Source organism: Heterodontus francisci, unplaced genomic scaffold (assembly GCF_036365525.1).
Source record: "Heterodontus francisci isolate sHetFra1 unplaced genomic scaffold, sHetFra1.hap1 HAP1_SCAFFOLD_405, whole genome shotgun sequence".
NCBI classification, from domain to species: Eukaryota; Metazoa; Chordata; class Chondrichthyes; order Heterodontiformes; family Heterodontidae; genus Heterodontus; species Heterodontus francisci.
In genome coordinates this window covers 367,093-392,281 of record NW_027141857.1, presented here as the reverse complement: position 1 = coordinate 392,281, position 25,189 = coordinate 367,093, and the positions used below count along the sequence as shown (strand labels likewise).

The following is a 25,189-nucleotide window of genomic DNA, read 5'->3' as shown; positions in this document are numbered from 1 at the left end:
TGGAGAGAGGGGGGGAGGAGAGAGGGGGGAGGAGAGAGGGGGGAGGAGAGAGGGGGGAGGAGAGAGGGGGGAGGAGAGAGGGGGAGGAGAGAGGGGGGAGGAGAGAGGGGGAGGAGAGAGGGGGAGGGGGGAGAGGGGGAGGAGGAGAGAGGGGAGAGGGGAGGAGGAGGAGAGGGGAGAGGGGGAGGAGGGGAGAGGAGGAGGAGGGAGAGGGGAGAGGGGGAGGAGGGGAGAGGAGGAGGAGGAGAGAGGGGGAGGAGGAGAGAGGGGGAGGAGGAGAGAGGGGAGGAGGAGAGAGGGGGAGGAGGAGAGAGGGGGAGGAGGAGAGAGGGGGAGGAGGAGAGAGGGGGAGGAGGAGAGAGGGGGAGGAGGAGAGAGGGGGAGGAGGAGAGAGGGGGAGGAGGAGAGAGGGGAGGAGGAGAGAGGGGGAGGAGGAGAGAGGGGGAGGAGGAGAGAGGGGGAGGAGGAGAGAGGGGGAGGAGGAGAGAGGGGGAGGAGGAGAGAGGGGGAGGAGGAGAGAGGGGGAGAGAGAGGGGAGGAGGAGAGAGGGGAGGAGGGAGAGGAGAGAGGGGGAGAGGGAGAGGGGAGAGAGGGAGAGGGGGAGGAGGAGAGAGGGGAGAGGGGGGAGGAGGGAGAGGGGGAGGAGGGGAGAGGGGGAGGAGGGGAGAGGGGGAGGAGGGGAGAGGGGGAAGAGGGGAGAGGGGGAGGAGGAGAGAGGGGGAGGAGGAGAGAGGGGGAGGAGGAGAGAGGGGGAGGAGGAGAGAGGGGGAGGAGGAGAGAGGGGAGGAGGAGAGAGGGGGAGGAGGAGAGGGGGAGGAGGAGAGAGGGGGAGGAGGAGAGAGGGGGAGGAGGAGAGGGGGAGGAGGAGGAGGAGAGGGGAGGAGGAGGAGAGAGAGGGGGAGGAGGAGGAGAGAGGGGGGAGGAGGAGAGGAGAGGGGGAGGAGGAGGAGAGGGGAGAGGGGAGGAGGAGAGGGGAGGAGGAGAGGGGAGAGGGGGAGAGGGGAGGAGGGGAGAGGGGGAGGAGGGGAGAGGAGAGGGGAGGAGGAGAGGGGGAGGAGGAGAGGGGAGGAGGAGAGGGGAGGAGGAGAGGGGGAGGAGGAGAGGGGGAGGAGGAGAGGGAGGAGGAGGAGGGAGGAGGAGAGGGGGAGAGGAGGGGGGAGGAGGAGAGGGGGGAGGAGGAGGAGAGGGGAGGAGGGAGGAGGAGGGGAGGAGGAGGGGAGGAGGGAGAGGGGAGGAGGGAGAGGGGGAGGAGGGAGGAGGAGGAGGGGGAGGAGGAGAGAGGGGGAGGAGGAGGAGAGGGAGGAGGAGAGAGAGGGGAGAGGGGGAGGAGGAGAGAGGGGAGGAGGAGAGAGGGGAGGGGAGAGGGGGAGGGGAGAGAGAGGGGAGGGGGAGAGGGAGGAGGGAGAGGGGAGAGGGGAGGAGGAGGGAGAGGGGAGGAGGGAGAGGGGAGGAGGGAGGGGGAGAGGGGAGGAGGGGGAGAGGGGGAGGAGAGAGGGGAGGAGGAGAGGGGGAGGAGGAGAGGGGAGAGGGGAGAGAGGGAGAGGGGGAGAGGAGGGAGAGGGGGAGAGGGGGAGGAGGAGAGGGGAGAGAGGGGAGGGGGAGAGGGAGGGGAGAGGGGAGAGGGGGAGAGAGGGGGAGAGAGGGGAGGGGGAGAGAGGGGAGGGGGAGAGGAGGGGGAGAGAGGGAGGGGGAGAGAGGGGAGGGAGAGAGGGGAGGGGAGAGAGGGGAGGGGGAGGAGGAGAGAGGGGGAGGGGAGAGAGGGGAGGGGGAGAGGGGAGGGGAGAGTGGGAGGGGAGAGGGGAGGGGGAGAGAGGGAGGGAGAGAGGGGAGGAGGAGAGAGGGGAGAGGGGGAGGGAGAGGGGGAGGAGGGAGAGGGGAGAGGGGAGAGGGGAGGAGGAGAGAGGGAGAGGGGAGGAGAGAGGGGAGAGGGGGAGGGGAGAGAGGGAGAGGGGGGAGGAGAGGGGAGAGGAGGGAGAGAGGGGAGAGGAGGGGGAGGGAGGAGGGAGAGGGGGAGGAGGAGAGAGGAGAGGGGGAGGAGAGAGGGGAGAGAGGGAGAGGGGGAGAGAGGAGGGGAGAGGGGGAGAGGGGAGGAGGGAGAGGGGAGAGGAGAGAGGGAGGAGAGGGGGAGGAGGAGAGAGGGGAGAGGAGAGAGGGGGGGAGGAGAGAGGGGAGGAGGAGAGAGGGGAGAGGGGGAGGAGGAGAGAGGGGAGAGGGGGAGGAGGAGAGAGGGGAGAGGGGGAGGAGGAGAGAGGGGAGAGGGAGGAGGAGAGAGGGGAGAGGGGAGAGGAGAGAGGGGAGAGGGGAGGAGGAGAGAGGGAGAGGGGGAGGAGGAGAGAGGGGAGAGGGGGAGGAGGAGAGAGGGGAGAGGGGGAGGAGGAGAGGGGGAGCGGGGAGAGGGGGAGGAGGAGCGAGGGGAGAGGGGGAGGAGGAGCGAGGGGAGAGGGGGAGGAGGAGAGGGGAGCGGGGGGGAGGAGAGGGTCCTACCATTCATTGTATATTCCCTTGCCTTGTTAGTCCTCCCAAAATGCATCACCTCACACTTCTCAGGATTAAATTCCATTTGCTACAGCTCCGCCCATCTTATCAGCCCATTTATATCTCCCTGTAATCTAAGGCTTTCATCCTCTATTTACAGCACCACCAATTTTCATGTCATCTGCGAACTTACTGATCATACCTCCTATATTCACATCTAAATCATTAATGTACACTACAAACAGCAAGGGTCCCAGCACCGATCCCTGTGGTACACCACTGGTCACAGGCTTCCACTCGCAAAGACAGCCCTCGACCATCACCCTCTGCCTCCTGCCACTAAGCCAATTTTGGATCCAATTTGCCAAATTGCCCTGGATCCAATGGGCTCTTACCTTCTTAACCAATCTCCCATGCGGGACCTTATCAAAAACCTGACTGAAGTCCATGTAGACGACATCAACTGCTTTACCCTCATCTACACACCTAGTCACCTCCTCGAAAAATTCAATCAAATTTGTTAGACATGATCTCCCCCTGACAAAACCATGCTGACTATCCCTGATTAATCCCTGCCTCTCCAAGTGGAGATTAATCCTGCCCGTCAGAATTTTTTCCAATATTTTCCCTACCACTGATGTTAGACTCACTAGCCTGTAATTACCTGGTTTATCCCTGCTACCCTTCTTGAATAATGGTACCACATTCGCTGTCCACCAGTCCTCTGGCACCTCGCCTGTGGCCAGAGAGGATTTCAAAATTTGTGTCAGAGCCCCTACTATCTCCTCCCTTGCCTCACATAACAGCCTGGGATACATCTCATCTGGGCCTGGGGATTTATCCACTATTAAGCCCATTAAAACAGCTAATACTTCCTCACTTTCAATGCAACGTCTCACCCCCTCCCCTCCAACCACTCACCTCATCCAGTTTTTCTGTCTGACTCTTTAACCGAGTTGCTTTATTTTTCAGCTCATTCGATTCCTCCTCCAGCTGCTGAGCCCTAAAACAGAAAACATCCCAGAATAACATTACAGCACGGAGTCAGACTGACACCCACACCCAGGGCAGAGTCAGAGTCAGCACCTTCAGGGAGGGGGAGAGAGAGTCAGCACCTTTCAGGGGAGGGGGAGAGAGAGTCAGCACCTTCAGGGGAGGGGGAGAGAGAGTCAGCACCTTCAGGGGAGGGAGAGAGAGAGTCAGCACCTTCAGGGGAGGGGGAGAGAGAGTCAGCACCTTCAGGGGAGGGGGAGAGAGACAGTCATTGGGAAAAACAGGATGACTCTGAGCTGGATTTGGGGATGAAGGGGGTTCCTGAGCAACTGGGCTCAGGATGATAAGTGAATTGTTTTAGTGAGAGAAGTTGAATGGGTGAGTGTGTTACACTGACTGTACCTTGTGGTCAGCATTTCAATCTCCGCATTCTTCTCTCTCTCCAGTTTATTGAGAATATCTCGGTGTCTCCTCAGCTCTTGCAGGAAGACTTCCTGTGCCCTTGTCTCCTGATCTTTCAGCTGCTCCTCCATCGCATGAACCCTGTCAAAATACAATGTCATTGTCAATCAAAGTGGTCATTGGATAGACATATGGATGAAAATGGAATAGTGTAGGTCAGATGGTTTCACAGGTCGGCGCAACATCGAGGGCCGAAGGGCCTGTACTGCGTTGTAATGTTCTAATTCTAAATCTAATTCTAACTGTACACAGACTCTCCTCTCACTATCCAATCAGCAGGAAGGTTCCATTTGCTGCTGCCGAGCAACACTAAACAGGAACAAAAGAAATCCCCAGAAACCAAATTTAACATTGCAACCAGCAGTCCACCTGCAAACCCTCCCATCATTAAACATGAGTATAGAACACAGCTCGGAGGCAAAATCAACCAAATCCCACCATGTGGCCTCTTCCATTAATGGCCAACCTGCAACCCCTACCCTGGTTTACTGCTCATTTCCTTACACCTCCATTCAGTAAACACCCCCTGCCCCCTACCTCATTACTGCAGACTGCCCTAGTCAAGGAGTCTGGGGAGCAGACGATTGTTTACCTGTGCACCAGTTGTGTGTTCTCCTGTTTTAATTTACTCTTCTGGTCACCATTCATCAGGCAGTTGTTCTCCAGCTCTGTCACTTTCTTCTCCAGATAGCTCACCTGTCAGGAAATTAAAGATATTTTCAACACCAACTGAAGCACATCACTGTCCCATCAAACACTCCCAGGACAGGTACAGCACGGGGTTAGATACAGAGTAAAGCTCCCTCTACACTGTCCCCATCAAACACTCCCAGGACAGGTACAGCACGGGGGGTTAGATACAGAGTAAAGCTCCCTCTACACTGTCCCATCAAACACTCCCAGGACAGATGCAGTACGGGGTTAGATACAGAGTAAAGCTCCCTCTACACTGTCCCCCCATCAAACACTCCAGGACAGATACAGCACGGGGGTTAGATACAGAGTAAAGCTCCCTCTACACTGTCCCATCAAACACTCCCAGGACAGATGCAGTACGGGGTTAGATACAGAGTAAAGCTCCCTCTACACTGTCCCCCATCAAACACTCCCAGGACAGATACAGCACGGGGGTTAGATACAGAGTAAAGCTCCCTCTACACTGTCCCCATCAAACACTCCCAGGACAGGTACAGCACGGGGTTAGATACAGAGTAAAGCTCCCTCTACACTGTCCCATCAAACACTCCCAGGACAGGTACAGCACTGGGATTGGCTGGTCAATTTGGAGCACTTCCTGCCAGCAATCAGGGGGAGCAGCTGCACCTGTGTTGCAGCAATTGCAGAGTGGAGAGTGGAAACTGCAGCAACTGGAGAGAGAGACTGGAGAAAGGTGAATACAGAGTGGAGGGAAACCATCAAGGAAGGCTGCAATTTTTTTCTGGAGAGGTGGGTGTCAGGGCACCTGAAAGACTATTAAGTTTAAACTGTTTGGGGGAGGGAGAAGAGGCCTGAAGACTCAGGGGTGGGGCAGCCAAATCCAGTAAGGGCCCCTGTGTTTGTATTGGTGTTTGCACACAGGGAGCTCCCTCCCCACCCCAACTGCCTGCTCGGGACAGCTGGAGTTGCCCGGGTGAAGACTGTCTTGTTAAAATCAGAAGAGGAGAGTACCGGGCGGCTCCAGCTGTCCCGGGCGAAGAAGCCTCCCCCAACTGGAAGACAACAAACAAGTTTGGACTAATTGTGATAAAGGTGCTCCAACTGGCAGTTGAAACAAACATCCTTTTCAGCCTTTCTCTCCCTTCCTCCACTCAGTCGCCTCAATCACCTATCCTCCCCTTTTCCTTTACCATCCTACGCCATCCTCCTCTACTCCCACTCCACCTTGTTTAAAGTTTGCTTTTTAAAAAATTGTGTAAATTTGTTTTGATTCTTGGGGGTGGGCGTAGCTCTGCGACCCCATGGCAAGCCCCTCTTCGCCGGTGGCGGGGCCTTCCGTTCATATGCTGCTGCGGCTGCTGCAGCTGCACCTGTTGCCCCGTCACCGTTTGCTTTATTAACAACGAAGCATGGGGTCAAGAGCTACGTCCACCCGAACATGACTATAGAGGCATGCGTGAAAGCAATGGCCGAGGTTGTCGGCCCTTCGGCCATTGTTGCAGCCTCTAAAAATGTACGGGAAGGCAGTGTTTTTCCTGAAGACCGAGCGGGCAGTGTCCCTGGCTCTGAGCAAGGGGCTCACCGTGGGCGGGACCTTTCTGCCAGTCGACCCCCTGGAGGCCACTGCGCAAAGGCTCATTTTATCCAATGTCCCACCCTTCATCCCTGGTGAGCTCCTCCTTCCCCACCTGCACCATCTGGGGAGGTAAAGACGGGGCTCACCCCAGTCCCGCTCGGTCTTCGGGAGAACAGCCTCCGACACGTCTACTCCTTCCGCCGCCAGTTATTCATGCGGCTGGCGCGGGAGGAGGTGACAGAGGGCCACTTCAATGTAGAATTCCAGGGGACGGCCTACCGCGTCTTCTGGACCTTGGACGGGGTGCGGTGCCATGTCTGTAAGGGGGTGGGGCATGTTCGTAAGAACTGCCCCAACCTCCCGGCTGCCAACTCCAACTCAGCGGCCCAGGGTGGCGACGCTGCACCTCCTCCCACCCCCCACTACACCACCACCAGATACCATTCAGTCGGTACCGGAGGCTGTGGTTTTCACGGCCTCCGGCAGGGAGGGGGGTGACCGTCCAAGTGGAAGGAAGGCGCGGAGGAGAAATAAACATCGAGAGGCGCGTCCCCTGGATATCGTGACACTACCCGAGCCTGAGCTCAGCCCAAGGCCCGATCTCGGAGTCAATGCCCAGGCTGGGCTCAGGCCAGGGTGAATAAAAAGAGAAGAGAGTGTGGAGAGTGGAGGCGACTCTGCCCAGGGCTGGGCTCAGGCCCAGGGTGAATAAAAAAAAGGAGAGTGAGTGAGCCTGATGAAGGAGGTCTCTGAGCCTCCGCACAACTGGAAAAAGAGAGAAGGCACCCCTCCACAGAGGTAACAAGGGGCCCTGAGGCGCAGGGCCCATCTGTTGGAGGGGAGCTGTCTCCTGTTTCGGGTCCCCAGGTTTCCCCTACCGCCACCACCAAGGCTGCAAAGTCCGGGCAGGTGCTCCCTATTCCTCAGGATGGAGGGGAGGGGATGGCCCCCGGTACATGAGGCCCCTCCTGAAGGAGTAAGTGGGGCCCTGCTTGTGGTGGGGGAGCCTGGGGAAGCTGCCCATTCTGCCACTGCTACTGGGTCGGGTGTCCTGAATGAAGGGGAGGGCGAGGCCCCAGAGGGTCGGGCCTCCCAGCCGGAGTCCACCACCAACCAGGAGACACCCGACCCAGTTATAACTGAGAATGCTGCCCCACCTGCTGGGCCTGTGGGTGCTGGCGGAGCGGGAGATAGCCTCCTCCCTCCGCCTCCAATCTCGGCTCCGGCTGGTTTCCCGGAGTCGGGAACTTCTGTCTCCCCTGGACCACTCATTGCCCTGGGGACGGAGGTGGAGGGGGGTCCTGAGCCGCTGGTGCCTACAGGCTCCAGTTTCACAATAGAACCCAGAGAGGACTCCTCCGCCATCGATCCTGGGGGTGGGATCGTGACGGAGGCGGGACCAGCTGGCGCGGCCGGGACGTCCGCCCCACAGTGTGTGGTGGATGTGTCGGCCGCTGGCGGTGACGACCCGGAGGAGGATGGGGATTCGGTGCGGGGCACGGAGGATGATCTTGATTCCATCGCCAGTGAGGTGGTGGAGTCCCTCGTGCCTCCCACCGAATCTCCTCTCATCCCCACGGCGGAACTCCGGGATTTCCTCGCGGCTTGCAGGGGTTGCCGCAATAAAGTTCAGCTGGCCCTCGACCACTGGTCGAATCTGGCGCTGATCATCCAGTCCGTCCGTGCCGCCCTTAAGATAGCAGGCAAGCGCGCGGACGTGAAACTGGTTGAGAGGCGCCGTTTTAATGTGTTCCTCAATGGGTTGCTGGGGGAGTGGAGGGCCAGGTGCACTTCCACTCCCTCCTCACAGTGAGCTGTTGGTGACGGGTTTTAATTACCTTTGACATGAAGATAACCATAGCCAGCCTCAACATCAACGGCAGCAGAGGGGCTCACCGCAGATTTCACAATCTCTCAGTCCTTAGGGAAGGGAGATACGCGGTGAGCTTTCTGCAGGAAACCCACACCGTTCCGGGAGACGAAGCCACCTGGCTCCTGGAGTGGCAGGGTGGGGTCTACATGAGTCACCTCACCCCTATTTCTAGTGGGGTGGCTATCTTGTTGGCCCCGACTTTTCAGCCGGAGATCTTGGGGGTCAAGGAGCTAGTGCCGGGCCGCTTGCTCCACCTCGCCGTTCGCCTGGGTAGCGTGCCGCTCCACTTTGTGAACGTGTACGCGCCCAGGCCCGCCGCTTTGCAAGCGCGCTTCTTTGAAGAAGTGTCCGCTCTCTTGAGCTCCATCGATAGCGGCGAGTGCATCATCCTCGGGGGGGGGGATTTTAACTGCACCCTCGAGGTGGGGGATCGCTCCGGTCCCCAGCGCGGCCAAGCGTCGGTGGAGAAGTTGAGGGGACTGATCAGCTCCCTTAACTTGGTGGACGTCTGGCGGAATCTCCATCCCGACTCCAGCACCTTCACGTGGAGGTCTGGAGGAGGGGGGTCGCGAATCGACCGCCTCTACATTTCGCAGGCGTACGTCTCCCGCGTTTCGGCGGCCTCCATGCGGCTGGTGCCGTGCTCGGACCACCGCCTGGTGTGGGCGGAGTCCACTCCGCTCCGCACGCGGGCGGGTTCCGCGTACTGGCACTTTAACAACCGGCTGCTGGAGGACGTGCGATTTCGGGACTCGTTCTGTCGATTCTGGGCCGACTGGAGAAGGAAGCAGGGGGGCTTCCCCTCCTTGAGGCTATGGTGGGATGTGGGCAAGACTCACATCCGCGTCTTCTGTCAGGGGTACGCGAAGGGGTCGACCAAGAGGCGGAAAGCCGAGATCGGGCGCCTTGAGAGGGAGGTGCTCGACTTGGAATCCCGCCTCGGTCATGCCGTCGCGGACCCGGCCCTGTGGCAGGCGTACAAAGAGAAGCAGGGCACGCTGAGGGACCTGCAGCTCATAGGGTCCCGAGGCGCGTACGTGAGGTCGCGGATCCAGATCCTGGAAGATTTGGACCGCGCCTCACCCTTCTTCTACTCGCTGGAAAAATGGCGGGGGGTCCGTAAGCAGCTCGTCGAGCTGCTGGCCGACGACGGATCCTCCATCACGGATCCGGAGGGAATGGGCCTCCTGGTCCGGACGTATTACAGTGCGTTGTTCTCTCCGGATCCGTCCAGCGAGGATGCCGCAGAGTTTTGTGGGAGGACCTGCCGCAGGTCAGCCCGGAGGGCGCCGAAGGATTGGAGGCTCCGCTCACGTTGGCGGAGCTGACTGGCGCCCTCCACCAGCTCTCGATGGGCAAATCCCCAGGGCTGGATGGGTTGACCGTGGAGTTCCTCAGGGCGTTCTGGGACGTCCTGGGGGACGATTACGCGCGGGTTCTGGGGGAAAGCCTGGCGACCGGGGAGATGCCCCTCTCGTGGCGCAGGGCGGTCATCGTCCTGCTGCCGAAGAGGGGCGATCTCCGCCTGCTTAAAAACTGGCGTCCGGTCTCCCTCCTCAGCACGGATTATAAGATCTTTGCCCGGGCTATGTCTACCCGCCTGGGCTCCGTGCTGGCCCACATGATCCACCCCGACCAGTCCTACACGGTCCCGGGCCGGTCCATCCAGGACAACATCCACCTGGTCCGGGACCTGATCCATCTTTCCCGGAGGACTGGTCAGTCGGTCGCCTTTCTCTCCCTCGATCAGGAGAAGGCGTTCGACAGGGTGGATCACGATTACCTTTTCGGGACTCTGCGCGCTTTCGGACTCGGGCCGCATTACGTGGCCCGGGTCCGACTTTTATACGCCGCCGCAGAGTGTCTAGTCAAAGTTAACGGGTCCTTGACGGCGCCCCTTCGATTTGGGAGAGGAGTGCGTCAGGGGTGCCCCACGTCCGGCCAATTGTTTACCATCTGCGTGGGGCCCTTCCTGTGCCTGCTTCGCAGGAAGTTGACGGGATTGGCTCTGCGCGAGCCGGCCATGCGGGTCGTCCTCTCGGCTTACGCCGACGACGTGCTCCTCACAATGACAGATCCCGTTGACTTGCGGAGGATGCGCGACTGCCAGCAGACCTTTTCTGCCGCGTCCTCCGCGAGGATCAATTGGGAGAAATGTTCCGGACTCCTGGTTGGTCAGTGGCGGGTGGACTCCCTGCCGGAGGAGATGACACCTTTTGCGTGGAGCACCACGCACCTCCTCTATCTGGGAGTCCACCTTAGCCCCGCTGAGGAAGCCTGGCCGGCAAACTGGCAGGAGTTGGAGGCGAAAGTCACCGCTCGGCTGGGGCGCTGGACAGGACTGCTCCGAGTGCTTTCCTACAGGGGCCGAGCGTTGGTCATAAACCAACTGGTGGCCTCCATGCTGTGGTACCGGTTGGTCACTTTGGCCCCGCCCCCTGTATTTGCCACCAAGATCCAGAAGAAACTCGTCGATTTCTTCTGGGGCAAGAGGAAACACTGGGTCTCTGCCGCGGTCCTGAGTCTCCCGATCGAGGAGGGCGGTCAATCGCTGGTGTGCGTCCGCACCCAGGCTGCGACTCTCCGCCTTCGGACCCTGCAGAGATACCTGTACGTCGAGCGTCCTCCCAGATGGTGTGCGCTGGCGACGTATTTTTTCCGCCAGTGTCACTGCCTTCAAGACGACACGCAGCTCCCGGTGGAGTCCGTTAGCCGCGCCTCTCTGAGGGAGTTGCCTGTCTTTTACCGGGATCTTTTCCGAGTCTGGAACATGGTCGCCTCCAGTCAGGGTGCTCCCCCGCCGGCGGAGGAGAGCGCCTCGGCCGTCCGGGCGGCCGACTCCGGGGACGGTCCGGCGGCCGGAGGAGTAGCCGAAACCCCCGGGACGCCCCTCACTGCGGGTGGCGAGGGGGCTCGGGAGTGCGGAGCGATCCCGGCCGAGCTGACACCCGCTCGGCCGGAACTGCTCATCGGACCCAGGCCCCGAAACCCTCCTCGGGAGCCGGTCCCGCACAACCCGAGCCGCCTCTCGGAAATGCCCTCCGTGCCATTCCAATCGGCGCGGAGGGGTTTCCTGTACGGGCTGCTCCTGCACACTCTCCACTTCCTCGCCCTCGTCAGCCGGCTGGACACGCCCTGGCGGTCCGCGTTGCCATCTGGCGGCGAGGGGAAACCCCGATGGAGGTCTCTCTACGCGGGAGTCTTCCCCCTTTACATCGGGGACCTGGGGTGGAGGGTGCTGCACAGAGCAGTCCCGTGCAATAGGCTTTTAAGTAGGTTCACGGACTCCCAGGCCGCCTGTACTTTCTGCGGCCTGGACGAGTCCGTGTTCCACATTTATACGGAGTGTGCGAGGTTGCAGCCCCTATTTGAGTATCTGAAGGGGCTGCTCCTCAAATTCTGGCTGCACTTCAGTCCCACACTCCTGATCTTTGGGCACCCGGTGCGGAGGGGCTCGGGCCGGGAGGAGGATCTCCTCGTCGGTCTGCTCCTGGGCCTGGCCAAGGTGGCAATTCACAGGTCCAGGTTGCGGGCCGTCGGGGGTTCTGTCCTCCCCGATTGCCTGCCCCTCTTCCGCGGTTATGTTCGCGCCCGGGTGTCCCTGGAGAAGGAGCATGCGGTGTCCGCCGGTACGCTTGAGGCCTTCCGCGACCGGTGGGCACCGCAGGGACTGGAGTGCATCGTCGACGCCGAGAATGGCATTTTAATTTGAGTTTTGTTTATTTATCTGGTTTTAATAAAGTTATTTTAAAACTGTAAATATGTATATAAAGGGGGCCTGAGGAATAAAGGCCCCCTCGATGTGAAAAATATAAAAGGGGCCTGGGGTATAAAGGCCCCCTTGGGAAAAAAAAACAGGGGTCAGATACAGATTAAAGCTCCCTCAACACTGTCCCCATCAAACACTCCCAGGACAGGTACAGCACAGGGATTGGCTGGGCAATTTGGAGCACTTCCTGCCAGCAATCAGGGGGAGCAGCTGCACCTGTGCTGCTGCAACTGGAGAGAGAGACTGGAGAAAGGTGAATACAGAGTGGAGAGAAACCATCAAGGAAGGCTGCAATTGTTTTGGAGAGGTGGGTGTCAGGGCACCTGAAAGACTCTTACGTTTGGACTGTTTGGGGGAGGGAGAAGAGGCTGGAAGACTCAGGGGTGGGGCAGCCAAATCCAGTAGGGGCCCCTGTGTTTGTATTGGTGTTTGCACACAGGGAGCTCCCTCCCCACCCCAACTGCCTGCTCGGGACAGCTGGAGTTGCCCGGGTGAAGACTGTCTTGTTAAAATCAGAAGAGGAGAGTACTGGGCGGCTCCAGCCGTCCCGGGCGAAGAAGCCTCCCCCAACTGGAAGACACCAAACAGTTTTGGACTAATTTTGATAAAGGTGCTCCAACTGGCAGTTGGATCAAACATCCTTTTCAGCCTTTCACTCCCTTCCTCCACTCAGTCGCCTCAGTCACCTATCCTCCCTTTTTCCTTTACCATCCTACGCCATCCTCCTCTACCCCCACTCCACTTGGTTTAAAGTTTGCTTTTTTTTTTAAAAATTGTGTAAATTTGTTTTGTTTCTTGGGGGTGGACGTGGCTCTTAGACCCCATGGCAAGCCCCTCTTCGCCGGTGGCGGGGCCTTCCCGTTCATATGCTGCTGCGGCTGCTGCAGCTGCACCTGTTGCCCCGTCACCGTTTGCTTTATTAACATCGAAGCATGGGGTCAAGAGCTACGTCCACCCGAACATGACTATAGAGGCATGCGTGAAAGCAATGGCTGAGGTTGTCAGCCCTTCGGCCATTGTTGCAGCCTCTAAAATGTACGGGAAGGCAGTGTTTTTCCTGAAGACCGAGCGGGCGGTGTCCCTGGCTTTGAGCAAGGGGCTCAGCGTGGGCGGGATTTTTCTGCCAGTGGACCCCCTGGAGGCCACTGCGCAAAGCCTCATTCTATCCAATGTCCTGCCCTTCATTCCTGGTGAGCTCCTCCTTCCCCACCTGCACCATCTGGGGGAGATAAAGACGGGGCTCATCCCAGTCCCACTCGGTCTTCGGGAGAACAGCCTCCGACATGTGTACTCCTTCCGCCGCCAGTTATTCATGCAGCTGGCGCGGGAGGAGGTGACAGAGGGCCACTTTAATGTAGAGTTCCAGGGGACGGCCTACCGCGTCTTCTGGGCCTTGGACGGGGTGCGGTGCCATGTCTGTAAGGGGGTGGGGCATGTTCGTAAGAACTGCCCCAACCTCCCGGCTGCCAACTCCAACTCGGCGGCCCAGGGTGGCAACGCTGCACCTCCTCCCACACCCCCCTACACCTCCACCAGATACCATTCAGTCGGTACCGGAGGCTGTGGTTTTCACGGCCTCCGGCAGGGAGGGGGGTGACCGTCCAAGTGGAAGGAAGGCGCGGAGGAGAAATAAACATCGAGAGGCGCGTCCCCTGGACACCGTGACACAACCCGAGTCTGAGCTCAGCACAAAGCCCGATCTCGGGACGTCAACTTGCCCCAGGGCTGGGCTCAGGCCCAGGGTGAATAAAAAAAAAAGAGTGCGGAGGTGGAGGCCTCTGATGACATGGAGGTCTCTGAGCCTCCGCACCCAACTGGGAAAAAGAGGAGAAGGCACCCCTCCACAGAGGTAACAAGGGCCCCTGAGGCGCAGGGTCCATCTGTTGGAGGGGAGCTGTCTCCTGTTTTGGGTCCCCAGGTTTCCCCTACCGCCACCACCAAGGCGACAAAGTCCAGGCAGGAGCACCCTATTCCTCAGGATGGAGGGGAGGGGAAGGCCCTGGTACATGAGGCCCCTCCTGAAGGAGTAAGTGGGGCCCTGCTTGTGGTGGGGGAGCCTGGGGACGCTGCCCATTCTGCCACTGCTACTGGGTCGGGTGCCCTGAGTGAAGGGGAGGGCGAGGCCCCAGAGGGTCGGCCCTCCCAGCCGGAGTCCACCACCAACCAGGAGACACCCGACCCGGTTATAACCGAGAATGCTGCCCCATCTGCTGGGCCTGTGGGTGCTGGCAGAGCGGGAGATGGCCTCCTCTGTCCGCCTCCGGTCTCGGCTCCGGCTGGATTTCCGGAGTCGGGAACTTCTGTCTCCCCTGGACCACTCATTGGCCTGGGGGCGGAGGTGGAGGGGGGTCCTGAACCGCTGCTGCCTACAGGCTCCAGTTTCACAATAGAACCCAGAGAGGACTCCTCAGCCATCGATCCTGGGGGTGGGATCGTGACGGATGCAGGACCAGCTGGCGCGGCCGGGACGTCCGCCCCACAGTGTGTGGTGGATGTGTCGGCCGCTGGTGGTGACAACCCGGAGGAGGATGGGGATTCGGTGTGGGGCACAGAGGATGATCTTGATTCCATCGCCAGTGAGGTGGTGGAGTCCCTCGTGCCTCCCACCGAATCTCCTCTCATCCCCACGGCGGAACTCCGGGATTTCCTCGCGGTTTGCAGGGGCTGCCGCAATGAAGTTCAGCTGGCCCTCGGCCATTGGTCGAATCTGGCGCTGATCATCCAGTCCGTCCGTGCCGACCTGAAGAAAGCAGGCAAGCGCTGCGGGCGTGAAACTGGTTGAGAGGCGCCGTTTTAATGTGTTCCTCAATGGGTTGCTGGGGGAGTGGAGGGCCAGGTGCACTTCCACTCCCTCCTCACAGGCAGGTGTTTGTGACAGGTTTTAAGTACCTTTTGCATGAAGATAACCATAGCCAGCCTCAACATCAACGGCAGCAAGGGGTCTCACCGCAGATTTCACAATCTCTCAGTCCTTAGGGAAGGGAGATACGCGGTGAACTTTCTGCAGGAAACCCACACTGTTCCGGGAGACGAAGCCACCTGGATCCTGGAGTGGCAGGGTGGGGTCTACATGAGTCACCTCACCCCTCTTTCTAGTGGGGTGGCTATCTTGTTGGCCCCGACTTTTCAGCCGGAGATCTTGGGGGTCAAGGAGCGAGTGCCGGGCCACTTGCTCCACGTCGCCGTTCGCCTGGGTAGCGTGCCACTCCACTTTGTGAACGTGTACGCGCCCAGGCCCGGCGCGTTGCAAGCGCGCTTCTTTGAAGAAGTGTCCGCTCTCTTGAGCTCCATCGATAGCGGCGAGTGCATCATCCTCGGGGGGGATTTTAACTGCACCCTCGAGGTGGGGGATCGCTCCGGTCCCCAGCGCGGCCAAGCGTCGGTGGAGCAGTTGAGGGGACTGATCAGCTCCCTTAATTTGGTGGACGTCTGGCGGAATCTCCATCCCGACTCCAGCGCCTTCACGTGGAGGTCTGGAGGAGGAGGGTCCCGAATCGACCGCCTCTACATTTCGCAGGCGTACGTCTCCCGCATCTCGGCGGCCTCCATGCGGCTAGTGCCGTGCTCGGACCACCGTCTGGTGCAGGTGGAGTTTACTCCGCTCTGCACGCGGGCGGGGTCCGCGTACTGGCACTTTAACAACCGGCAGCTGGAGGACGAGCGATTTCGGGACTCGTTCTGTCGATTCTGGGCCGACTGGAGAAGGAAGCAAGGGGACTTCCCCTCCTTGAGGCTATGGTGGGATGTGGGCAAGACTCACATCCGCGTCTTCTGTCAGGAGTACGCAAAGGGGTTGACCAAGAGGCGGGAAGCAGAGATCGGGCGCCTTGAGAGGGAGGTGCTCGAGTTGGAGTCCCGCCTCGGTCATGCCGTCGTGGACCCGGCCCTGTGGCAGGCGTACAAAGAGAAGAAGGGCGCGCTGAGGGACCTGCAGCTCATAGGGTCCCGAGGCGCGTACGTGAGGCCACGGATCCAGATCCTGGAAGATTTGGACCGCGCCTCACCCTTCTTCTACTTGCTGGAAAAATGGCGGGGGGTCCGTAAGCAGCTCGTCGAGCTGCTGGCCGACGACGGATCCTCCATCACGGATCCGTACTTATTACAGTGCGTTGTTCTCTCTGGATCCGTCCAGCGAGGATGCGCGCAGAGTTTTGTGGGAGGACCTGCCGCAGGTCAGCCCGGAGGGCGCCGAAGGATTGGAGGCTCCGCTCACGTTGGCGGAGCTGACTGGCGCCCTCCACCAGCTCTCAAGGGGCAAATCTCCAGGGCTGGATGGGTTGACCGTGGAGTTCCTCAGGGCGTTCTGGTTCGTCCTGGGTGACGATTACGCGCAGGTCCTGGGGGAAAGCCTGGCGACCGGGGAGATGCCCCTCTCGTGGCGCTGGGCGGTCATTGTCCTGCTGCCGAAGAGGGGCGATCTCCGCCTGCTTAAAAACTGGCGTCCGGTCTCCCTCCTCAGCACGGATTATAAGATCTTTGCCCAGGCTATGTCTACCCGCCTGGGCTCCGTGCTGGCCCACATGATCCACCCCGACCAGTCCTACACGGTCCCGGGCTGGTCCATCCAGGACAACATCCACCTGGTCCGGGACCTGATCCATCTTTCCCAGAGGACTGGTCAGTCGGTCGCCTTTCTCTCCCTCGATCAGGAGAAGGTGTTCGACAGGGTGGATCACGAATACCTTTTCGGGATTCTGCGCGCTTTCGGACTCGGGCCGCATTTCGACTTTTATACGCCGCCGCAGAGTGTCTTGTCAAGGTTAACGAGTCCTTGACGGCGCCCCTTCGCTTTGGGAGAGGAGTGCGTCAGGGATGCCCCATGTCCGGCCAATTGTATACCATCTGCGTGGGGCCCTTCCTGTGCCTGCTTCGCAGGAGGTTGACGGGATTGGCTCTGCGCAAGCCGGCCATGCGGGTCGTCCTCTCGGCTTACGCCGATGACGTGCTCCTCACAATCACAGATCCCGTTGACTTGCGGAGGATGTGCGACTGCCAGCAGACGTTTTCTGCCGCGTCCTCCGCGAGGATCAATTGGGAGAAATGTTCCTGACTCCTGGTGGGTCAGTGGCGAGTGGACTCCCTGCCGGAGGAGATGACACCTTTTGCGTGGAGCACCACGCACATCCTCTATCTGGGAGTCCACCTTAGCCCCGCTGAGGAAGCCTGGCCGGCAAACTGGCAGGAGTTGGAGGCGAAAGTCACCACTCGGCTGGGGCGCTGGACAGGACTGCTCCGAGTGCTTTCCTACAGGGGCCGAGCACTGGTCATAAAACAACTGACGGCCTCCATGTTGTGGTACCGGTTGGTCACTTTGGCCCCGCCCCCTGTATTTGCCACCAAGATCCAGAAGAAACTCGTCGATTTCTTCTGGGGCAAGAGGAAACACTGGGTCTCTGCCGCGGTCCTGAGTCTCCCGATTGAGGAGGGTGGACAGTCGCTGGTGTGCGTCCGCACCCAGGCTGCGACTCTCCGCCTTCGGACCCTGCAGAGATACCTGTACGTCGAGCGTCCTCCCAGATGGTGTGCGCCGGCGACGTATTTTTTCCGCCAGTGTCACTGCCTTCAAGACGACACGCAGCTCCCGGTGGAGTCCATTAGCCGCGCCTCTCTGAGGGAGTTGCCGGTCTTTTACCGGCATCTATTCCGAGTCTGGAACATGGTCACCTCCAGTCAGGGCGCTCCCCCGCCAGCGGAGGAGAGCGCCTCGGCTGTCCGGGCGGCCGACTCCGGGGGCGGTCCGGCAGGCGGAGGAGTAGCTGAAGCCCCCAGGGCGCCCCTCACTGCGGGTGTCGAGGGGGCTCGGGTGTGCGGAGCGATCCTGGCCGAGCTGACTCCCGGTCGGCCGGAACTGCTCATCGGACCCAGGCCCTGAAACCCTCCTCGGGAGCCGGTCCCGCACAATCTGAGCCGCCTCTTAGAAATGCCCTCCATGCCATTCCAATCGGTGCGGAGGGGTTTCCTGTACGGGCTGCTCCTGCACACTCTCCACTTCCTCGCCCTCGTCAGCCGGCCAGACACGCCCTGGCGGTCCGCGTTGCCATCTGGCGGCGAGGGGAAACCCCGATGGAGGTCTTTTAACGCGGGAGTCCTCCCCCTTTACATCGGGGACCTAGGGTGGAGGGTGTTGCACAGGGCAGTCCCGTGCAATAGACTTTTAAGTAGGTTCACGGACTCACAGGCCGCCTGTACTTTCTGCGGCCTGGACGATTCCGTGTTCCCTGTATATATGGAGTGTGCGAGGTTGCAGCCCCTCATTGAGTATTTGAAGGGGCTGCTCCTCAAGTTCTGGCTGCACTTCAGTCCCACACTCCTGATCTTTGGGCACCCGGTGCGGAGGGACGTGGGCCGGGAGGAGGATCTCCTCGTCGGTCTGCTCCTGGGCCTGGCCAAGGTGGCAATTCACAGGTCCAGGTTGCGGGACGTCGGGGGGTCCGTCCTCCCCGATTGCCTGCCCCTCTTCCGCGGTTACGTTCGCACCCGGGTGTCCCTGGAGAAGGAGCATGCGGTGTCCGCCGGTACGCTTGAGGCCTTCCGCGACCGGTGGGCACCGCAGGGACTGGAGTGCATCGTCGACGCCGAGAATGGCATTTTAATTTGAGTTTTTGGTTTATTTATCTGTTTTTAAAAAAAACAGGGTTAGATAGAGATTAAAGCTCTCTCTACACTGTCCCCATCAAACACTCCCAGGACGGGTGCAGTCGGTTTGGAATGTTCCAAGCTGGGTTCTGCAGCTCCTCGCCTGTGGGCCTCACCTTTTCAGTGATGTCATTGTCACAGGAGTCAATGCTGTCTCTGAATAGATCCTCTGTGCTGCCGCTGCTGCTGCTGATGTTACTGTTGTGGAAGAGTTGCCTGAGAGAGAGAGAAACACAAATGCTTATTACAACAGAACTGGCCTGTGGGGAGTCAGCATGCTCCTGAAAACCCACCTCAGACATTCAATCCTGCAACACACATCATTTGATAAATATTTGGATCACACTCTAAACCAGTGTCATGCAAAGGGAACGATCACCCTCTGGAAAGTTGGGTGTGAGGGAATTCCATTTTGCGTCCTACACAATCAGACAGTTCTGGTTATGTATTTGCAGTTCCCACACCCCCTCTCTTCCCGAGACCCTGGCTCCAGTCCTTCATCCTTGACCCCTGACCCTTCAGACAGATGACCGATGTGTTTCCTCACCTCCCGAAGGCTGTAGATGAGATCTTCCTGTTTGGGCTGGAATAGAAGCAACAGGAGTGGGGTTAGTGTCTGTAAGTGATGCACACAACAAACCTCAAATTCACTTATCACCCTCTCCTCCATGACCTTCTCCTTCAAACTTTGCTCAGAGGTCCTGACCCCAGTCAGAGGTCCTGACCCCAGTCAGAGGTCACGATCCCAGTCAGAGGGTCCGCCCTCAGCTTCAGGGTGTCTGGGAGTTGGGAATTGCAGGCCATTGTGGGGCTGGCCCCCAACTCCAAGCCCAGGCTATAATGACCAGTCCTTACAAAGAATTATTGTGGGTCAAAGCACTGGGTTACTGGGTTAGTTAAAACACTGGGTTACCAGGGGGCTAAAAACACCGGGTTACCAGGGGGCTAAAAACACCGGGTTACTGGGTTGGTTAAAACACTGTTACCAGGGGGTTAAAAACACCGGGTTACTGGGTTGGTTAAAACACTGTTACCAGGGGGTTAAAAACACCGGGTTACTGGGTTGGTTAAAACACTGTTACCAGGGGGTTAAAAACACCGGGTTACTGGGTTGGTTAAAACACTGTTACCAGGGGGTTAAAAACACCAGGTTACCAGGGGGCTAAAAACACCGGGTTACTGGGTTGGTTAAAACACTGTTACCAGGGGGTTAAAAACACCGGGTTACTGGGTTGGTTAAAACACTGTTACCAGGGGGTTAAAAACACCGGGTTACTGGGTTGGTTAAAACACTGTTACCAGGGGGTTAAAAACACCGGGTTACTGGGTTGGTTAAAACACTGTTACCAGGGGGTTAAAAACACCAGGTTACCAGGGGGCTAAAAACACCGGGTTACTGGGTTGGTTAAAACACTGTTACCAGGGGGTTAAAAACACCGGGTTACTGGGTTGGTTAAAACACTGTTACCAGGGGGTTAAAAACACCGGGTTACTGGGTTGGTTAAAACACTGTTACCAGGGGGTTAAAAACACCGGGTTACCAGGGGGCTAAAAACACCGGGTTACCAGGGGGCTAAAAACACCAGGTTACCAGGGGGCTAAAAACACCGGGTTACCGGAGGGTCAAAGGTACTGGGTTACCGGAGGGTCAAAGGTACCGGGTTACTGGGTTGGTTAAAACACCGGGTTACCGGAGAGTCAAAGGTACCGGGTTACCGGAGGGTCAAAGGTACCGGGTTACCGGAGGGTCAAAGGTACCGGGTTACCGGAGGGTCAAAGGTACCGGGTTACCGGAGGGTCAAAGGTACCGGGTTACCAGGGGCCCATTGCAGTCACCTGTTTGCTTTTAATTTTTTGAGCCGTGCCTCGAGGTCGTTGAGCAGATGAATCTTCTTTCTGCACTGTGAGCAGTACACGTCCAGGAACTCACTACCAAACATATGTCGGATCTTCTGCGGGGTCTGACCAGCACTGTAGAAGCACGAGTAATCAGTCAATAATTCATCAACAATCCTGATCACAGACTCACAATTCACTCTCTGCTCCTGGACTGCTCAAATCTCACTGAGTTCACCCTGTAAACCCCCCGCCCCGTTCACTCTCGAACCCCTTTACCCGGTCTCCCTCATGTTTGAGGAGGGTCCTGTTGCTGACCTGGAAGAAACGGAGGATCCCAGGTCCGAGGAACCGTTTGTTCTGCTGTCATCATCGGGACAGGGGCTGCTGGGAAGGAAGTCAGCATCATTGCCTTCTCCGTAATCCTCAAACTGTTCCTCGCTGCTGACGAGGGAGCCAGTAGACGGCTGCGAGGCTGCTGAGAGATTGTCAGCATTGGGCCTGGTAAGGGAAAGAGACAGTTTGGGTCAGAGTTCGTATCCGGGTCAATCTGCGACATCTGGCGAGGTGGGAATGGGACACGGACATGGAGCAGGAGTCATCGATCACATCCCAGCGAGACACCCTAACCTAGTGCCATACCTGGACCAGAACACTGGATTGACAAAACAGTGATCAGGAGCAGGAACCCAGGCTGATTACCCCTCTCACTAACAGGAGCTGGGGAATGTAGATTGGGAGCAGCTGTTTGAAGGTAAATCCACATTTGATATGTGGGAGGCTTTTAAAGAGAGGTTGATTAGCGTGCAGGAGAGACATGTTCCTGTGAAAATGAAGGATAGAAATGGCAAGATTAGGGAACCATGGATGACAGGTGAAATTGTGAAACTAGCTAAGAGGAAAAAGGAAGCATACATAAGGTCTAGGAGGCTGAAGAAAGACGAAGCTTTGAAAGAATATCGGGAATGTAGGACCAATCTGAAACGAGGAATTAAGAGGGCTAAAAGGGGTCATGAAATATCTTTAGCAAGCAGGGTTAAGGAACATCCCAAAGCATTTTATTCATATATAAGGAGCAAGAGGGTAACTAGAGAAAGGATTGGCCCACTCAAGGACAAAGGAGGAAAGTTATGCGTGGAGTCAGAGAAAATGGGTGAGATTCTAAACGAGTACTTTGCATCGGTATTCACCGAGGAGAGGGACATGACGGATGTTGAGGTTAGGGACAGATGTTTGATTACTCTAGGTCAAGTCGGCATAAGGAGGGAGGAGGTGTTGGGTATTCTAAAAGGCATTAAGGTGGACAAGTCCCCAGGTCCGGATGGGATCTATCCCAGGTTACTGAGGGAAGCGAGAGAGGAAATAGCTGGGGCCTTAACAGATATCTTTGCAGCATCCTTAAACACGGGTGAGGTCCCGGAGGACTGGAGAATTGCTAATGTTGTCCCCTTGTTTAAGAAGGGTAGCAGGGAAAATCCAGGTAATTATCGACCGGTGAGCCTGACGTCAGTGGTAGGGAAGCTGCTGGAGAAGATACTGAGGGATAGGATCTATTCCCATTTGGAAGAAAATGGGCTTATCAGTGATAGGCAACATGGTTTTGTGCAGGGAAGGTCATGTCTTACCAACTTAATAGAATTCTTTGAGCAAGTGACAAAGTTGCTTGATGAGGGAAGGGCTGTCGATGTCATATACATGGACTTCAGTAAGGCGTTTGATAAGGTTCCCCATGGTAGGCTGATGGAGAAAGTGAAGTCGCATGGGGTCCAGGGTGTACTAGCTAGATGGATAAAGAACTGGCTGGGCAACAGGAGACAGAGAGTAGCAGTGGAAGGGAGTTTCTCAAAATGGAGACGTGTGACCAGTGGTGTTCCACAGGGATCCGTGCTGGGACCACTGTTGTTTATGATATACATAAATGATTTGGAGGAAAGTATAGGTGGACTGATTAGCAAGTTTGCAGACGACACTAAGATTGGTGGAGTAGCAGATAGTGAAGGGGACTGTCAGAGAATACAGCAGAATATAGATAGATTGGAGAGTTGGGCAGAGAAATGGCAGATGGAGTTCAATCAGGGCAAATGCGAGGTGATGCATTTTGGAAGATCCAATTCAAGAGTGAACTATACAGTAAATGGAAAAGTCCTGGGGAAAATTGATGTACAGAGAGATTTGGGTGCTCAGGTCCATTGTTCCCTGAAGATGGCAACGCAGGTAAATAGAGTAGTCAAGAAGGCATACGGCATGCTTTCCTTCATCGGACGGGGTATTGAGTACAAGAGTTGGCAGGTCATGTTACAGTTGTATGGGACTTTGGTTCGGCCACATTTGGAATACTGCGTGCAGTTCTGGTCGCCACATTACCAAAAGGATGTAGATGCTTTGGAGAGGGTGCAGAGGAGGTTCACCAGGATGTTGCCTGGTATGGAGGGCGCTAGCTATGAAGAGAGGTTGAGTAGATTAGGATTATTTTCATTAGAAAGACGGAGGTTGAGGGGGACCTGATTGAGGTGTACAAAATCATGAGAGGTATAGACAGGGTGGATAGCAAGAAGCTTTTTCCCCAGAGTGGGGGATTCAATTACTAGGGGTCACGAGTTCAAAGTGAGAGGGGAAAAGTTTAGGGGGGATATGCGTGGAAAGTTCTTTACGCAGAGGGTGGTGGGTGCCTGGAACGCGTTGCCAGCGGAGGTGGTAGACGCGGGCACGATAGCATCTTTTAAGATGTATCCAGACAGATACATGAATGGGCAGGAAGCAAAGAGATACAGACTCTAAGAAAATAGGAGACAGGTTTAGATAAAGGATTTGGATCGGTGCAGGCTTGGAGGGCCGAAGGGCCAGTTGCAGTGCTGTAATTTTCTTTGTTCTTTGTTCTTTAACCCAGGGGTCACTGGACAGTGATCAGGAGCAGGAACCCTGGCTGATTTCCCCTCTCTCTAACCCAGGGGTCATTGGACAGTGATCAGGAGCAGGAACCCTGGCTGATTTCCCTCTCTCTCTAACCCAGGGGTCACTGGACAGGGATCAGGAGCAGGAACCCTGGCTGATTTCCCCTCTCTCTCTAACCCAGGGGTCACTGGACAGTGATCAGGAGCAGGAACCATGGCCGATTTCCCTCTCTCTCCAACCCAGGGGTCACTGGACAGTGATCAGCAGCAGGAACCCTGGCTGATTTCCCCCTCTCTCTCTCTAACCCAGGGGTCACTGGACAGTGATCAGGAGCAGGAACCCTGGCTGATTTCCCCCCGTCTCTCTAACCCAGGGGTCACTGGACAGTGATCAGGGGCAGGAACCCTGGCAGATTTCCCCCTCTCTAACCTTCAGGGTCACTGGACAGTGATGAGGAGCAGGAACCCTGGCAAATTTCCCCTCTCTCTCTCTCTCTCTCTCTCTAACCCAGGGGTCACTGGACAGTGATCAGGAGCAGGAACCCTGACTGATTCCCCCCTCTCACTCTTACCCAGGGGTCACTGGACAGTGATCAGGAGCAGGAACCCTGGCTGATTTCCCTCTCTCTGTAACCCAGGGGTCACTGGACAGTGATCAGGAGCAGGATCCCTGGCCAATTTCCCCTCTCTAACCCAGGGGTCACTGGACAGGGATCAGGAGCAGGAACCCTGGCTGATTTCCTCTCTCTCTCTAACCCAGGGGTCACTGGACAGTGATCAGGGGCAGGAACCCTGGCAGATTTCCCACCTGTCTCTAACCCAGGGGTCAGTGGACAGTGATCAGGAGCAGGAACCCTGGCTGATATCCCTCTCTCTCTAACCCAGGGGCCACTGGACAGTGATCAGGAGCAGGAACCCTGGCTGATTTCCCACCTGTCTCTAACCCAGGGGTAACTGGACAGTGATCAGGAGCAGGAACCCTGGCTGATTTCGCTCTCTCTCTCTAACCCAGGGGTCAGTGGACAGTGATCAGGAGCAGGAACCCTGACTGATTCCCCCCTCTCTGTCTAACCCAGGGGTCACTGGACAGTGATCAGGAGCAGGAACCCTGGCTAATTTCCCCTCTCTCTCTAACCCAGGGGTAACTGGACAGTGATCAGGAGCAGGAACCCTGGCCGATTTCTCCTCTCTCTCTAACCCAGGGGTCACTGGACAGTGATCAGGAGCAGGAACCCTGGCTGATTTCCCCTCTCTCTCTAACCCAGTGGTCACTGGACAGTGATCAGGAGCAGGAACCCTGGCTGATTTCCCTCTCTCTCTAACCCAGGGGTCACTGGACAGTGATCAGGAGCAGGATCCCTGGCTGATTTACCCTCTCTCTAACCCAGGGGTCACTGGGCAGTGATCAGGAGCAGGAACCCTGGCTGATTTCCCCTCTCTCTCTAACCCAGGGTCACTGGGCAGTGATCAGGAGCAGGAACCCTGGCTAATTTCCCCTCTCTCTCTAACCCAGGGATCACTGGACAGTGATCAGGAGCAGGAACCATGGCCGATTTCCCCCCTCTCTCTCTAACCCAGGGGTCACTGGACAGTGATCAGCAGCAGGAACCCTGGCTGATATTCCGCTCTCTCTAACCCAGGGGTCACTGGACAGTGATCAGGAGGAGGAACCATGGCTGATTTCCCTCTCTCTCTAACCCAGGGGTCACTGGACAGTGATCAGGAGCAGGAACCCTGGCTGATTTCCCACCTGTCTCTAACCCAGGGGTCACTGGACAGTGATCAGGAGCAGGAACCCTGACTGATTTCCACCTCTCTCTCTTACCCAGCGGTCACTGGACAGTGATCAGGAGCAGGAACCCTGGCTGATTTCCCCTCTCTCTGACCCAGGGTTCACTGGACAGTGATCAGGAGCAGGAACCCTGGCTGATTTCCCCTCTCTCTAACCCAGGGGTCACTGGACAGTGATCAGGAGCAGGAACCCTGGCCGATTTCCCTCGCTCTCTCACCCAGGTGTCACT

General features: G+C 57.7%; 1 protein-coding gene across 1 annotated transcript in view; it reads right to left on the bottom strand.

The window, feature by feature from the left end:
* Nucleotides 1–25,189, bottom strand: part of rab11fip4a (RAB11 family interacting protein 4 (class II) a) — a 171,249-nt gene that overhangs the window by 17,402 nt on the left and 128,658 nt on the right. The window contains exons 5-11 of the mRNA XM_068027944.1: nucleotides 20,596–20,778; nucleotides 20,278–20,412; nucleotides 18,989–19,024; nucleotides 18,558–18,657; nucleotides 4,523–4,626; nucleotides 3,871–4,011; nucleotides 3,397–3,478 (exon numbers count right to left, since the gene is read on the bottom strand). Coding sequence (XP_067884045.1) covers nucleotides 3,397–3,478; nucleotides 3,871–4,011; nucleotides 4,523–4,626; nucleotides 18,558–18,657; nucleotides 18,989–19,024; nucleotides 20,278–20,412; nucleotides 20,596–20,778 — 781 coding nt within the window. The remainder of the gene's footprint in view (nucleotides 1–3,396; nucleotides 3,479–3,870; nucleotides 4,012–4,522; nucleotides 4,627–18,557; nucleotides 18,658–18,988; nucleotides 19,025–20,277; nucleotides 20,413–20,595; nucleotides 20,779–25,189) is intronic.